The sequence below is a fragment of the Jaculus jaculus genome, chromosome 8 (genome assembly GCF_020740685.1).
Source record: "Jaculus jaculus isolate mJacJac1 chromosome 8, mJacJac1.mat.Y.cur, whole genome shotgun sequence".
NCBI lineage: Eukaryota > Metazoa > Chordata > Mammalia > Rodentia > Dipodidae > Jaculus > Jaculus jaculus.
Window position 1 is genome coordinate 18,585,411 of NC_059109.1, and position 17,062 is coordinate 18,602,472.

The window sequence follows — 17,062 nt, forward strand, 5'->3', positions numbered from 1 at the left end:
ACATCAAAAATAAACAAGCTGACAGGTGAAAAGTTCAGGGACAGCATAATGGCACCCGTCTTGCACCAAACAGTGTCCACTCTAGCCTCTTTCCTGCATGATACTGGAAGTCCTAGGCAGGTCAGTAGATGAAGTAGGCAAGAAAAAGTTTTTATTCCATCAGAAAAGAAGTAAACTTGTATTGGCAGATAACACGTCCGTATATGTAGATAGGACTGAAGATTCCACCAATGTATTCTTTTCTGTTTTTTGTTTTGTTTTGTTTTGTTTTTTTGAGGTAGGGTCTTACTGTAGCTCAGGTTGACCTGGAACTCACTCTGTAGTCCCAGGCTGGCCTCGAACTTACAGTGATCCTCCTACCTCTGCCTCCCGAGTACTAGGATTGAAAACATTCCTTTAATTGAGAATTTTAATATATGAAAACATGGCGATTTGCTCATAATCCCCTCCCACCACTCTCTTTTGTCCTCTCCCCCATTCCACTTTCCAGGTGGTTCTTTTTCTCTTTTGATGTGTCTCCTTTTCCCTCTCCTCCATCATCTATGCCAAAATGCTGCTGGGCTCAATGATGTGCAAGCCTTGTGGAGGTGATGACATCTGTGATGAAGTCATGAGTGCACCAGTCACTTCCTCTGGAGGACAGTGTCTAGAGTTCTCACTCCCACACCCTGGCTCTTATATTCTTTTCACCTCTTTCTTTTACCATGTTCCCTAGCCTTGGAGGGTATGATAGAGATGGCTTATTCTTTTCTTTTGTTTTGTTTTGATTTATTTATTTGATAGCAACAGGGAGAGAGAGAAAGAGGCAGAGAGAGAGAGAGAGAATGAGAGAGAGGATGGGCACGCCAGGGCCTCCAGCCACTGCAAACGAACTCCAGACGCGTGTGTCCCCTTGTGCATCTGGCTAATGTGGGTCCTGGGGAACCGAGCCTTGAACTGGGGTCCTTAGGCTTCACAGGCAAGCGTTTAACCACTAAGCCATCTCTCCAGCCCAAGATGGCTTATTCTTAAAACCAAAAACAAAAGGGCAAAACCCCAATAAACCAGCCAGATCTAACAGACACAGACCAGGCAATATCCTAAAACATCACACACGGTCTTCTCAAGTATATATATGTTATGTGACAGATTAGCTCAAAGGCAGGCATCTTAACTTTAAATGGGTGTATATGGGCTGGAGAGATGGTTCAGTGGAGAAAGCACTTGCTTGCATAAGCATCAGGATCTGAAGTCAGAGCTCCAGCCTGGACATAAAAAGCCAGGCTTGGGCTGGAGAGATGGCTTAACGGTTAAGGCATTTGCCTGCCAAGCCAAAGGACCTAGGTTCAATTCCCCAGGACCCACGTTAGCCAGATGCACAACGGGGTGCATGCATCTGGGAGTTCGTTCGCACTGGCTGGAGGCTCTGGCGCGTCCATTCTCTCCCCCTCTCTGTCTCTTTCTCTCTCAAATAAATAAAGTTTATTTTTTATATATAAGCCAGGCTTGGTGACACTGTAATCCCAGCACAGGGGAGGCAGAAATAAGAGGCTCTCTGGGGCTTGCTGGCTAACTAGTCTAGGTGAATCTGCAAGCTCCAGGTTCAATGACAGACCCTAACTCAAAAAGTACCATGGAAAGGCTGGAGAGATGGCTCAGCGGCTCAAACACTTACCTGCCTGACAACCCCAGTCTTATTCCCCAGGACCGTGTAAAGCCCGAAGCACAGGCAGGTGTGTGCCTCTGGAGTTCATTTGCAGTGGCTAGAGGGCCCGGCACCCATGCTCTCTTCTTTCTTTGTCTTTTCTCTGCATCTTTCTGCTTGCAAATAAATAAAATGTTTTGAAAATTAAGGTGGAGAGTGACTAAGAGTCAATGTCCAACTCTGGCCTCCACACACACATTTTACACACATGCACTAACTAAAAAGGTGTATATAATCTCCCCCAACAAGAGGATGAAATCACAAGAGTAACAGTAGTAGAAGTAGAAAAATCACAAATTTATACACTTTACCATTCCCAAACAACCAAGTGACCAGAGAAGAAGCCACAAGGAAAATTAGAAAACAGACAAATGCAAATAAAAATACAAAATACCAAAATTACCTGATACAGCAAAAAGAGTTCTTAGGGGCAAATTTGTAATCCTGAGTGCTCATGTCATAATAATGATAAATGCTTATATTATTTTCACCATAAGTGCTTACATTATCACCATAAGTGCTTACATTATCACCATAAGTGCTTATATTATTGTAACCAGAAATGCTTGTATTATTGTCAACATGAGTGCTCATCTTATCACAACCATAAGTGCTTATGTGATCACAACCATAAGTGCTTATATTATTATAACCACGAATGTTTATAGCATAATGACTGTATGTGCTTATAGTCTTATAACCATAAATGTTTGTATTAGTATAACTCTAAGTGCTTCTGTTATTATAACCATAAATGTGTATATTTAACCATAAGTGCTGATATCATTGGTTATATTATTATAATCACAAGTGCTTATATTACCGTAATCATAGATGCTTGGATTATTATATCCATAAATGTTGATTTTATAACATATGAAAAGTTACAGCAACAACCTAATTTCACATTTTAAGGTATCAGAAAAAGAAGAGCAAATTAAACCCAAATTTAGGAGAAAGAAAAATGTTTAAAATCATAGTAGAGATAAATACCAAAACAACACAATGAAATCAATTGTTGGTTCTTTGAGAAGATCAACAAAATTGTCAAACTCAAGTTATGAGACAGAAGGAGAGAGTATTATATAAAAATAAGAAATAAAGATAAGACATTACTCTTGATTATAATGAAGCAGGAAGATTATAAGAATATTAAAGCCACCTGAATGCCCAAACCTAGATAATCTAAATTAAATGTTTAAACCTTAGATATAGCCAGGTGTGACGCCTTTAATCCCAGCACTCAGGAGGCTGAGGTAGCAAGATCACTATGAGTTCAAGGCCAGCCTAAGACTACAGAGTGAATTTCAGGTTAGCCTAGGCTAAAGGGAGACCCTAATTCAAAAAACAAAACACGCCAGGCGTGGTGGTACATGTCTTTAATCCCAGCACTCGGGAGGCAGAGGTAGGAGGATCACTGTGAGTTCGAGGCCACCCTGAGACTATATAGAGAATTCCAGGTCAGCCTGACCTAAAGTGAGACACTACCTTGAAAAACAAAAACAAAAACAAAACCAAAGAAAAAAAGCCCACACAAAAAATCTTAGATATATAAATTCATCAATACTAATTTATGAGCAGTAGGAAATCGCAGGTGGAGTCACTGTAGTGCACCTATCAATCACTCTGTCTGCAGTGTGAGGGAGTGGGCTGGAGCCCGCTCCACTTGTAGGAGCCAGAAAAGAGAATTCCAGACCAGGACCTGAGATGACGCTGGCCTTTCATTGCTTTCCCATCTGTTCCATCTCCGGTTCCACCTGAGCCTATTTCTGACTCTCTTCCATCTTGTTCTTTTCCTTCTCTTTCAACTCACTCTCACACCATTCTGCCTTCCCATTTTATATTTTGTTTTTCGTGATTTATTTGAGAGAGAGAAATAGGCAGGGAGAGAGAGAGAGAGAGAGAGAAGAAGAAGAGAGAGAAGAGAGAAGAAAGAAAGAAAGAAAGAAAGAAAGAGAGAGAAAGAATGGGCACACCAGGGCCTACAGCCATTGCAAACGAACTTCACATGTGTTACCTTGTGCATCTGGCTTATGTGGGTCCTGGGGAATGGAACCTGGGTCCTCTGCAGGAAAACTTGAACACTAAGTCATTTCTCCAGCTCTTCCTTCCCATTTTATTATCTTAATTCAACATAAGGCATCTCCCAGAACATTCTACGTGATTAGGCTCTTGCTGTTCTACCCAACCGAAAGTTTGGTGTCCCGGCCAGATTGTTTCATGGGTGACTGAGCTGTTCTCTGGTAATTTGCGGATCGTGCACTAAACATAAAAGGTTTGATTCATTTACATCTTCCCACATGTATTTTTTCCTTTCTCATTGTCAATTTCCTCTATATCAGCGCTTCTCAAAGCGAGTCTTCAGGTCAGCACTTGTAATATTACCTAGAAACTTGCATGAAATTTGCATACTTGTACCCTTGTCCCACAGCTCCCTGAGGGAGGGATGTGGTCCAGCCATCTGTATTTTCACAGATTCTCCAGAGGATTCTGATGAAGTTTTGAGAACCATCTATGTAGTCAATGTTGGCTCCTGCTGCCTAGTTGATTTTATCCCCCTAGAAGATTCTTCGGAGGGTGTGGTCGTGGGAAGAGCTCTTCCTCCAAACTCAGATAGCTCTCCTTCCATGCATGCTGCCAGCGAAACTGTGTCTGCCTGGTGCCTTGTATGAATTCCAGGGCAAGAGCATTCTATTTTCATAAGCTGCAGCTGGCAGCAACCAGGAACGCACCCCACAGCTCCTGATCCTGGCAGCAGCCCATCCTGGCATCGCCTGCAATGACTTTTACAGGAGAAAAAGAAGCTTTTTCCTTTAAAAGTCAGCGTGAAGCCAGGCCTGGTGTGCACATGTTTGTAATCCAGCAACCAGGGAGGCTGAGCTAGAAGGATCTCTGCAAGTTCAAGGCCAGACTGGTATGCATTGTTAAGTTTAGGGCCATTTTGGAGTGTATACATAGCAAGACTTTAACTCAAAATAGCAACAGCAAAAATTTAGAAAGAGGATTCAGTGTCAAAGTCAGATATCCAAAATGGAAATCATTAATTTCCCACACTCCCAGGTCCCCTGACACACTCTTATTTCTTTTACCCATATCACTGTACAACTAGACAGCTGAGTTTGGGGTTCCCCTTGACCACCCCTCTTTCTAGCTTTCCACATGCATTCCCTCCTGCAAAGCCAGGTGTTACCATCGCAGCGCCAGGTGAGCGTTTACTGTGCCCTCGCCTGGCTCCCGCACTCTTGATTCACCCATCGTCGCTCTCCAGCCAAGGTTCCCGGAGTTGTAATCTCTGAATGTCACCCTCTGCTTAGGAGTCTGGCACCAGTGCCTGGCAGTCAGACCCCTGCATCCGGGACTCCAGCTCCTCCCCGCCCTGACCTCAGCTTACTCTGTCAATACATGGTTACCCACCCCCAAGGGTCTCCATGCTGTCCCCCCTTCTGCCCCATCCTCATCCTCTCTGCTCTTGTCATCTGCTGGCACCCATTCCCACATCTGCTTATTTAAAGCCTCTCCTTCCCACAGGGCGAATTCAAGTGTCACCTTCACCGCTGGCCAGGTCACAGTGCTCACAGCACGCTCCAGACGCCCGCGGTCCCTTTGTCTCCACCCTGACCTTATTCCTCCCTTGGCCGCTACCATCTCATCCTCTCCCCATGCCGTGGTGCCGCTGCATTTGGTGGGGCTTTGTTTGGCAAGAGGGGAAATGCTGCAAATGCTAAGCATTGAAGGAATTCTCAATGTGTTTATGTTTTAATGAGTTTTATTTCTACATGTTCACTGTTATTTTTCTTGTGTTAAAAACAAATTTGTTACAAGAAATATGCCTCATTATTTTCTTTGTTTTGACGTTAGTAGCATTAGGGAGACATTCTTAGCCCAAGCATAGCTCAGCTTGCTCTGAAGAAACTCTGTACAGATGCTCAGTTATGAAGTTCTTTTCCTTAGCATGAAAATCGAATTCTAACAGCAGGCCTGGTGGCGCATGCCTTTCATCCCAGCACTCGGGAGGCAGAGGTAGGAGGATCACCCTGAATTCGAGGCCACCCTGAGACTACATAGTGAATTCCAGGTCTGCCTGGGCCAGAGTGAGACCCTACCTCGAAAAAAACTAAAAAAAAAAAAAAAAAAATTCTTATACTTTAGACATCAGTGAAAAATTCAACATTCATTCTAGTAAAGGCTTAAAAGCACAGTATTTTAAGTTTTTGCCATTGCCTAAAATATAACCTTAGTGGATAATTAAGATAATTCTACTAGAATGTATTCCAATTTGAAGAAAACAAAGTTTTTATCATAGCTTTTCTTCAGCTAAGATATCAAAATGTGTATAATTAATATTACAGGTCATGGTGATATTAACAGTGTTTTAATAGCTGATATTAATTTATTAAAAAAATAAAAACAAAAGAAGCCTTAGTGGGCCCTTGCTTACAGAGAGTGCCGAGAAGAACTGAGTCTGTGGTGATTAAAGTCCGGCTTTTGGGGGGGAAAAGGGTTTATTTTGGCTTACAGACTCAAGGGGAAGCTCCAAGATGGCAGGGGAAAAAATGGCATGAGCAGAGGGTGGACATCACCCCCTGGCTAACATAATATGGTAGACAATAGCAACAGGAGAGTGCCAAACACTGGCAAGGGGCACTGGCTATAACACCCATAAGCCCGCCCCCAACAATACACTGCCTCCAGGAGGCGTTAATTCCCAAATCTCCATCAGCTGGGAACCTAGCATTCACAACACCTAAGTTTATGGGGTCACCTGGATCAAACCACTACAGTGACTTTCAGTTTTCTGAGCCTTTGGATTACCTGTGTTCATTAAGAGCCTGCCTACTCCTAACGAGGTTTGCCTCACCAATGCGATACAAGGGGAAATAGCAGAGCTGCATGTGTTCTTTTCTGGAGGCTTTTGTGTATTCGTTTCTATTTGTATCATAGAAAATAAGTTAATATAGTCTGCTACAAAAATAAATGAATCTTAGTATATTGTAGAGTGTGCCCAAAGCTTTTGTTTCCTGGTCTGTTAGTTACTTTCTCATTAGCCTGACTAAATATATGAAAAGAAGCAACCGCACCAAGGAAGGGCTTATTTCAGTTCACAGTAGCTTACAGCCCATCGCGGCAAGGAAGGCATGGTGACGGGAGCTCGAGGCAGCTGCCCACATCAATCCTCAGCGAGGAAGCAGAGGGTGATGGACGCTGCCGCCCAGCGCGCTTCCTCATTTTTATTCAGTCCAGGATGCCAACCCATGCCGTGCTGTGGCCCTTGGTTAGGGTGTGTGCTCCTACCTCAGTTCACCTAATGTAGGACTTCCTTCTGACATTCCCAGAGATCTGTGTCTGTGGTGATTCTAAATGCTATCGAATTAACACCAAATGGAGCAAAACCATCGTATGAGGAGTGTGTGATCTAAAGGCAGGGGACTCTCGGGTCAAGGAAGAGAAGGGTTTATTCGGGTAGTAGTGTGTACAGCAAAGCCAGCCCGCCTACCCAGCAGCACCGTCTCTGCCCACAGAAGTGCCCTAGTGATGAGCTATCTGACATGGTCCCCAGGAACCACATCTGGCTGGTGAAACTGAGAAACAGAGGTTGTTCCTTTCTTTAGAAAGGTGACACATTTGAGCTTAAGTGGCCTCGTGCAGATAGGTAATGGCCACAGCATTCCCAAGCACAGATTTAAATCTCAGGCTTTGATTCATCACTGCTTCTACTGGCTAAGCATGTGCTATGCATCTTAAAGCAATCTAATCATCCCAACAACTTTATATAGTATGTGGTACTAAATAAAAAAGTAATGTCTTATTCTGCCTTTTAAAAAATGTTTTCATTTATTTATTTGCAATGAGAGAGAGAGAGAGAGAGAGAAAGAATCCAGGTGTGGTGGCACACACCTTTAAGCCCAGCACTTGGGAGGCAGAGGTAGGAGGATCGCCATGAGTTCGAGGCCAACCTGAGACTACATAGTGAATTCTAGGTCAGCCTGAGCTAGAATGAGACCCTAACTTAAAAAAAAAAGACTGGGGGCAGTGGGAGAATGGGTGTGCCAGGGCCTCCAGCTGTTGCTAATAAACTCCAGGTGCATGCACCACTTTTTGCATCTGGTTTTACGTAGGTACTGGGGAACTGAACCCAGGTCATTGGGCTTAGCAGGCAAGTGCCTTAAATGTTAAGCCATCTCTCCAGTCCTTATTCTGTCTTTGCTTTTTTAATGGTAGAAGATTAATTATAAAAACAAGACTATGTGCTATAATTGTGCTTCATGGGTGTTCCCTAACATGTGTTAGTCTTCAGTCTTTCACAGGCAAGTAACTGTCTCATGTTTGACTTTTAGGTGGTTTGCTCTGCTAGAGATTCAAATATGTATTATCTTAATACTTTATAAATACGATTGCAGACTTCTGGACCCATTACCAAAACAGGCAAGTGTTTTCATCATAATTCTCAAGTTTGATATGGACTCTAGTCCTTTGACTGCTTTATTTTTCCAAAATCATTGCCTATATATATATACATATATATATATATACATATACATATACATATACATATACATATACATATATACATATATATCCGTGTGTAGGTGCAAAGTGGGGGGGCATGTGCACACAGGCCAGAGGACCGGCTCAGAGGTTGTTCCTCAGGAATGCTGTCAGCCTCCTCTGACGCAGGCTCTCTCACTGTCTGCAGCTCGCAAGTTAGGCCTCACTGACTGGATAGTGAGTCCCAGGCATCTCTTGTCTCTGCCTCCCTAGCACAGGGATTACAGCCAGGTGCTACCAGGCCTGTTTTTATTTGTTTGTGTTTTGTTTTTTAATGTGGATAATAGGGAGAGAACTCAGGTCTTCATGCTTATGAGTTTGTCTTAATTTTTAAAAATATTTTATTTTATGTATTTGAGAAAGAGACAGATGGGGGAGAGAGAGAGAGAGAGAGAGAGAGAGAGAGAGAGAGAGAGGGAGGGAGGGAGGGAGGGAGGGAGGGAGGGAGGGAGGGAGAGAGAGAGAGAGAGAGAGAGAGAGAGAGAGAGAGAGAGAGAAATGGATGTGCCAGGGCCTCTAGCCATACAAACAAACTCCAGACACATGTGCTACCTTGTGCATCTGGCTTATGTGTGGGTACTGGGGAATTGAACCTGGGTCCATAGGCTTCATAGGCAACTGCCTTAACCACTAAGCCATCTTTCCAACCCCACTTTGCCTTTAAATATTAATGACAATCTGATTTATTCCCTCACTTAGGCTTGATCTTAACATGTGCCTTGGATGGAAGCAGACTGAGAATAGCTCAGTCCTCTTAACTCGGGGTCTGCTCTTGGTGTCCAGTTACTACATGATCAGGACCTAACAGCGATGTTCCCACCACTTCCAGCTTTAGAGACTCTTCAAAGGACTGACCATTTTATTAAAAAATTATTTTTATTTATTTGTTTATTTATTTGAGACAGAGAGAGAGGGTGGGCACTCCAGGGCCTCTAGCCACTGCAAAGGAACTCTGGGTACATGTGCCACCTCATGCATCTGGCCTACGTGGGACCTGGAGACTTGAACCTGGATCCTTAGGCTTCGCAGGCAAGTGCCTTAGCCATTAAGTCATCTCTCCAGCCCAGGACTGACTAATTTTTACACATTTTCCTTAGGTTAAGTAAAGTGGCTTTAAATTTGACTTTGTCTCCCTAGAAAGAGATGTCTTCTCCAGGGCTGTAAGTGAACTATCTTTTTAGATACATCCAAGGTCTGTTTGGATAGCAATCTCACGGGAGGAAACCAATCCCCAAGTCAAGACAGTGAGCAGATATGAAAGGCCATGGCCTTATTCCTTCCTCTGAGCTCTGGGTGTGCTGGTCCTTTAGTTCCATAGAGACAGGGGAGGCTCAAAGTCCTGGACCCTGGAGGGTTTGTTGAACACAGACTGCCCGGCCTTATCCCTGGAGAACCTGATGTGCTGGTTCTGAGAAGGGGCCTGGATTGCTTTTCTCACACATTTAAAGTGCTGCCACTGATGGTGGTGGTGGTCTGAGTGGCACACATTAAGAATTGCTACCACAGAAATAAGGGGAAGCTCAGTTGCACTCCACGCATGTGAGCGTCCCTTGAAAACCTGGATGACAAGTGTAGCTTGAACAGGCCACGTTTCAGAGATTAAGCACTGTGACCTCAGAGCTGCTCACATCATGGCTTGCACTTTGATTAACTCTTGATATAGTGAAGCTGATGTATGGCTGAATGAGACTCCTCAGTGACATGTCAATGGAAGCTGCCCAAGTGTGCACAAAATGTACACTGGAAATGCGTCTTCCAGCACTTTTCACCCATTTCCTTTGTACTTCTCATTTGAGTACAAGTAATAATCAGCGATGAAGAGGATCTCTCAGAATCTCGCCATGAAAGGCGATGCTAACACCCTTGAGGAAGGTTTTCCACAGCCTTCCACAGAGTTGGCAACATGGAGAATGCAGCTGGGACTCACCCTCCAGAACTTGAGCCTGGTCCACCCGGCACATGTCAGTTATGCCCAGCACTGGCTCACCATACAGCTGTTTGCCCACCATCAGGAGGGTACAAGAATTCTGGCCTCATCCTTTGAGAAAGTGACTTTTGTCAAAGCCATGAAGGCCATTAATTTTGGTCAGCTCCTTAAATAAGACTTTTCCTAGCACTTTCTTCCTGGCTATGAATTCTGTTAACTTCTATCATTTATACTTAGAATGTTCTTCTGGTCTCAAAGAGCATCTTACTGCACAGTGGTTCCTCTAGGAAGAGAGAAATCAATGAAAATTATATAACAATCAGAGTTATTTTAATCAGTTATCAAGTGAAGTGATCAAAAGGCGTAGTAAATGACCATGTTGTAAACTTCTTTAAAAAATTGACAGGCATTTTTCTGAACCTTGTTGTCAAGTTCAGGTAAATCAATGGACTTGGAAACACACTCCTCTCTAATAATTTACTTGCATAATAGCAAAAATCAAACATTAGAACCCCTGATTTTAATTCTAAAATAGCCCGTTGTTTTATTTATTTATTTTAGAAGTGCTAGAGAGTGAACCAATGACTTCACATATGCTAGGCAAGTAATCTACCACAGAACTATGATCCCTCTACCCTCAGTGTTTTATTTTTTCAGGACAGTCTTATTCTAGCCCTGGATGACCTGGAATTCACTATATAGTCTCAGGTGGGCCTTGAATTCACAGCAATCCTCTTACATCAGCTTCCCAGAGTGCTGAGATTAAAGGTGTTTACCACCACACCTAGCTCCTTCAGTGTTTTTTTTTTTTTTAACCTCAAAGGTTCTTAAGAAATTTGATTTTGGCCTGGAGAGATTGCTCAGTGGTTAAGGCACTTGTCTGCGAAATCTAAGGACTCATGTTCAACTCTCTAGATCCCACATAAGCCAGATGCACAAAGTGGTGCAAGCATTCAAGGTTGCACATGTGCACAAGGTGGTGTGCTCATCTGGGATTCAATTGCAGTGGCTGGAGGCCCTGGTGTGCTCTCTGTCTCTCACACATACATAAAAAAAAGAAAGAAAGAAGAAAGAAATTTGACTTCTATCTTCTTCCATTATGAAGGAGATAACCAGGACACATGGAGAAGCACTTTAGCCTTTGTGTCTGTGACTGGGGAGGACGCTCGGTCACTCGCTACTCAAGCATGAGCACGTGAGTTCAGAGTTCTAGAACCCATGCAGGGCTGGACACCACAGCATGTGTCTGTGACCCCAGCATGCTCACTATGCAAGGAGAGGTGGGGGCAGGAAAACTTCTGGAAGTTTTCAGACCAGCTGGCCTGGCAAACTTGAGTCATAGAGACTAAAGAGGACCTGCCTGGAAACACGTTGAAAGGTGAGGACTGACTCCCGAAGATGTCCTTTAGCACCTGTAGGCAGTCGCTTTTTCATGCTAGGACAGAATATCTGATACGAAACAGACTGTGGAAGGAAAAGTTTAATGCGGCTTGCAGATTTGAGAGGAAGTCAGTCGTGGCGGGAGCAGACAGCCAGCGTCACTTGAGCAGGGAGCAAGTAGAGCGACCCAGCGGGGCTGAACAGTGATGCTTCACGGCTCGTCCCCAGTGACCTATTTCCTCTCGCAAGGTTCCGCCTCCTCAAGGTTCCACAACCCTCCAGAATAATGCAACCACCTGGGGACAAAATCTTCAAATAGGTGAACTTATAGGGGACGTCTTGCCTTCAAACCTCCATACACGTCCACACTCTCACACACATACACACAAGACCTGTGTGTGGTTGGGGCACTGTCCATTTGGACATTTAGGAAATAACTTCAAGCACACCTCAGATAAATTGATTGGTTGGTTTTGTTGTAGTTTACCCCTCTTTTTAGTTGAATACCTTTAGACAAATCTCTTATGGATCCCCCTGTAGAGAACTACATACTTGTTCATACAGAGTTGTGGGCTCAAGTCTCTTCGGTCAACAGTCTCCTGTATGGTGCTCATACCCTCTTGTGCTCTGTTGTGTTCACACTTGGAAGTGGAATGGTCTCCTCCAATGCCTCCACTTCCTCTTTCCTCACCAGCTCCCGCTCAGCGTTCACAGCAGTGGCTGCTTTTTAGTTCCCAAGCTTATGAAACCTCCATGCCAACTCAGATCTTTCATAACTAGGAAGAAAAAAAAAGTCACAATACGTGGACCCAAAAACGTCTATTTAAAAAAACAATCAAGATCACAAGGACAGTGCGACTGTGGTCTTCTCACCAACTCCAGGTCGTTTTTTTTTAAGCACCTATCACAGGTGCCAAAGAATTCTCAGCCAGTGAGTGATTATAAATGATGTGTCACCACTTTGGAGCCAGAAATATAGAAAGAGCCTTACTTATTTATAGCATCCTCTTCAGCCGGATAAAGGGTAGAGAGCAGTCATACTTACAGGCTGGGGTATGTGAAACCGAGAGGAGGTTGTTTTTAGAATAAGAAACGTTCTTTTCTGCTTGGACAGAAAGCTAGAGTTGATCTTCATACCGTCCAGCTCGCGGGTGTGAACACATCCCACATGCCATCCCTCTGTCTGCAATGGAACAAACCTGGGGTTGAATGCTGTTGACTTATGCTTTTTGTGTTTTTGAAGCCAGGATAACCTGGAATTCACTATGTAGTCTCAGAGTAGCCTCGAACTCATGGCAATCCTCCTACCCCTGCCTCCCAAGTGCTGAGATTAAAGGCACGTGCCACCATGCCCAGCTGCTTATGTTTTTTTTTTTTAATTTGTTTTTAATATCCTGTATTTTTCCGCATTTTTGCTTTTAGAGCTGTCTCCATCTGGTGGGTGTCCCTCAACCAGAAGGGCAATGCCAAATCGAGTATAAGCAAAGGGTGTGACGCCTGCTATGTCTGAAGAGGACCAGAGCCTTCTGCAGGAGTGACATTGTCCCCCCCTCCACCCTGAAAGCTCCTCACCCCGGAGCTGCCCAAACGGCCCCTGCGTTCATTCCCTCCAGGATCAAGTGCGTCACATCATCGCTCTCCCTGCCAGAGAAACCCAAACATCCAGTGTACAGAAAATGCTTTAAATGATTTAAAAAAAAAATTTAAGAAGGTGGAATTCTGTTTTGTTAATAACTGCATCAAGACTTCAAATGTAAATGCAATTTGAATGGAACCCTTGGTATATGAAATTCACTGTGAAGGGATCATACTTAAATTTCTATTTTGAAGAGCCCAAAAAGTTAAATAAATAATGGCTCCTAGAAATGTTCTACCTTTAAAATATGATTCTTAACTGGTAATGGAAATTCTTGGGTTCATTCATGTTAATTATTGAAAATGTGCCTTGTGGGAAGACGTGTGAATGAAGTAGTAGTTTTCTAAGACCTGTAAGGACAGGGATGCTGTGTGACACTCACCTCTCCCCTTTCTCCCATGTAGGACAGCGTCGTCGTCTCTGCACAGAACAATCAACCTCTGCTTACTGAGTTGATTCTTATTTTCATCAAGGTGGAAGTGCTTTTTTGACTCAAAGTGTTTTCAGTTATAGTTCCGCAAAGATGCTAGTTTTGCTGACATGTAGAACACACATCGAATGCTATGTCCAGAAAAATAACTGCACTTGGAATCTATTACACAGCTCTTACCACTGTGGAATCCGCTGCATGAAATCCTGGAAGAAAACATTCCATTCAGGGAAACACGGCACCAGTAATAGTGAACGCAGTCATGCCCAGTATCCAAAGAATTCTTGAAGGAAGTTTTGGGGCCCATCGTCCCCTGGGTTTAGCTGCTTCTCTATCCTAACATCATCCCATGGAGCTGGTAATGATTGCTTAGTCATTCCTCTGTGTACAAGCACACAGCTTCCTAGGAGAAAACGGTCCTTCCATCTCACAGGCCCATTTGGTGGCTGCGAAGCTTAGCTCGCAGCTCACCTTGGCTTCGCCAACTTGGGGGTCAGGACTGGGTCTGCAGAGGCTGCAGATGGCAAAGGGGAAAGTCTGCAGCCACACTGACAGCTGCCACCACCTCTAGGCAGGTTCTACCAAAGAGACGGCTGTGTTCCGAGGGGAGGCCTGTCCCCCAGATGGCTAGGCCCATGGTGAAGCCTCGTGTTTGCACAGGATAGCTGCTTGAATTAAGTTGCATGTGCTCAGAGAAAATATTTGTTTATTCTTGCTTAGTAATGGCAAATGTTACCAGACAAGTCTATGCAGTTTCAGATCGACTGGGTGTAAGGAGGTCAGTTCACATGCGCAGTCATGACTAGCTCATGGGTGTAAGGAGGTCAGTTCACATGCGCAGTCATGACTAGCTCATGGGTGTAAGGAGGTCAGTTCACATGCGTAGTCATGACTAGCTCATGCTTGGAGCTGCCCTGTCTACTTCCTTAAGTTTTACATCACATATAAGATGATAGCCTCCCATGGGAACTGAATTTTTCTGAAAGCAGAGTCTGAGACAGATTGGTGTACAGAGGTAAGGGAGTGAAGAAGCCTCAGGATGACATTAGTGAGGTGTTGTGGCATCAGAGCGTAGGCTGGGACTGCCTGAGGAGACTCCCCAGGCACTGTCCACCTGAGGGACAAGAGGTGGGAGTGGCCACTGGAGTGCACTGATTGATGAGCAAGCGTTCTTGGAGATGTTAACCTGCACGTCCAAGCCGCTTCCGTGTGGGCATTCAGCCCATTTGTCGTCAGAGAAGCCTTGGCACACTTGGCATGAGGTGAGCCTGAGCCCCTGTGGATTTGTTGCCTTCTGTGAGCTGAAGCTGGGCTGAGGGATACGATCTGGGGGCCACCGGGAATATGGGATGTACCCCACTCCGTGCTCCACCCAGGTCTCCCCCTGCTGCCCTCTGTCAGCTCCGGCTATACCTTCTTTAGGTGCTGGCTACCCACTAAAGACCAGTTCACTTTGGCTAACGCTGCCTTTGCACACGTTTTCGGTTGTGCTGACAGGTCTGCACACTCACAGTGAGCTAGAGAACTGCGACCCACCTTGGGGCATAAACTGACTGTAATGTGCTCTTGTAGCATTTAGCTGAGTTGTAGCCAATCACACGTGGCCGAACGTTCAAACCATGTCCAGATCAGACAGGTGCGGGCCAGTCAGGCTCCGCACCTCATTCTGTTTTCTGTCCATCACTTTCTTTTATCAAAAATATTTTCATTTATTTATTTGCAAGCAGAGAGTGATAAAAGAGACAGAGTGGGCGCACCAGGGCCTCTAGCTGCTGCTGACAAACTCCAGATGCATGGGCCACTTTGTGCATTTGGTTATATGTGGGTACTGGAGAATCGAACCCGGGTTGATAGGTTTTTCGGGCAATCACCTTAACTGCTGAGCCATCTTGGCAGCCCAACTGTCACTTTTTATTTTTTTCCTTTGGCTACCCATAACAAGCCCCTGTGAGGTAGGGTGTACGTTCTGCACACTTGTGGGTCTAGACAGCTATGCGATTTTAGTGTTTGCAATGAAAGCCAATGCAGAACTACACAAGTGGCCCTGTCATTGTCTTCTCTTAACAGCTCTCCTGAGAATATGAAGGGGAGGGGCCACCCCTGACCTCAGGACCCCTGAGGGATGAAGGGGAGGCTCTGCTGACCCCTGCAGGTCTTAGGCCTCCCTCATAGAGCCCTGGGCCTTGGAAATTCCTCTGGTCAGGACTCTGCTCTGTTTGTATTGAGAAAATCGTCTTTGTTTGTTTGCTTGGTTGGTTGGTTTTGATATCTTTTTGTTTCTTTCCTTTTGGGCTCTGAAATCCTGAGTTCATTTACAGAGTGAAGATGAGTCTGTGTTTCCTGAGAGGTCTGTGCACTCTCAGACAGAATGTGGACAAGGAGATCAGTTCTCCTTTGCAATAGTGAATAGTTAATATGTGGAGGTCCACTGTGTCCTACGTTCTGGATCTGGTGTGCAACAAAGACCTTGTCCTGGGTCCCATGTGAGGGCGTGGAAGCCAGGACACTTGGGGGAAGGGACTGCGGGTGGAGGATCTGTGTCAGGCCTCTCAGAGGTGCAGAGCAAGGACCACTGACGGGGTTCCAGCAGTTTTTTTAGGAGGTGTGAGGGTGGCCTTTCCATGGGTGGCATCCAGAGGACAGCTTTCTGTGTTACTTCTTGCCTTCCACCTCATCTTGAGATTTTGCCATTTCAAAAGAAAAAAAATTAAGATGGTGTTTGATAAAAAAGATGAGCTTTGTTTGCCGCAGCAATGCAAATATAATCATTACAAATGAGTAAATTAGATAATTCACAAATGGAATAAATGTAAGTTAATATATGTCAAAAAATCTTTCTGGTGACTTGAGACCTTCAAATGAAATTAATCAATAAATAGTCATTAGATATACCTGGGTCATTCTTTAAAGAAATCACACTGTTGAAAGGTTAATTATTAAACATAAGTTTAAGACTTACACATATCGTTTTCATGTGGTAAAGAACAGATAAATATATTCAGGTCTGCTAATTATAAATATGTTATGAAGAAACATATTGCTAAAAATTATTTTCAAGTGGTGATATAAAACAGCTCAAAGTTGCTTACTATTCAGGTTTTCACTAAAAATTAAGATTGGTAAGGACTAAAATTCTAATTAGTGTGGGCTTTAAAATGAGGTAATAAAGGAAACAAAAAAGTATTTTGGCATGGAAAATAATAAAGCATGAAGATGCTTGTTGTTGTTAAGAAGTTATTTTTGCCGGGCGTGTGTGGTGCATGCCTTCAATCTGAGCCCTTGGGAGGCCAAGCTAGGAGGATTGCTGTGAGCTTGAAGCCAGACTGAGACTACATAGCGAATTCCAGATCGGTCGGTCTGGGCTAGAGCAAAACCCTACTTCAAAAAGCCAAAAATAAGAAAAAAGTTGTCTTAGGGCGGGGGAAGTGGCTCAGTGGATCCAACGCTTGTTGTGTGGTG

General features: G+C 44.2%; 1 protein-coding gene across 3 annotated transcripts in view; it reads left to right on the plus strand.

The window, feature by feature from the left end:
- The window catches only part of LOC101617879 (24-hydroxycholesterol 7-alpha-hydroxylase), an 84,829-nt gene extending 69,415 nt beyond the window's left edge, over nucleotides 1-15,414 (plus strand). Inside the window, exons 11-14 of one of the 3 annotated variants that reach the window (XR_006638604.1) lie at nucleotides 8,020-8,107; nucleotides 12,960-13,204; nucleotides 13,578-14,381; nucleotides 14,427-15,414. Coding sequence is in view for 1 of the 3 variants with exons in the window: in XM_045157723.1 (XP_045013658.1) it covers nucleotides 8,020-8,107; nucleotides 12,960-13,031 (160 nt within the window). In the remaining 2 variants the exon portion in view is untranslated. Of the gene's footprint in view, nucleotides 1-8,019; nucleotides 8,108-12,959; nucleotides 13,556-13,577 lie in introns of those variants that run through there. The other 2 variants (XR_006638605.1, XM_045157723.1) reach the window with 2 other exon arrangements.
- Nucleotides 15,415-17,062: the final 1,648 nt, after the last annotated feature.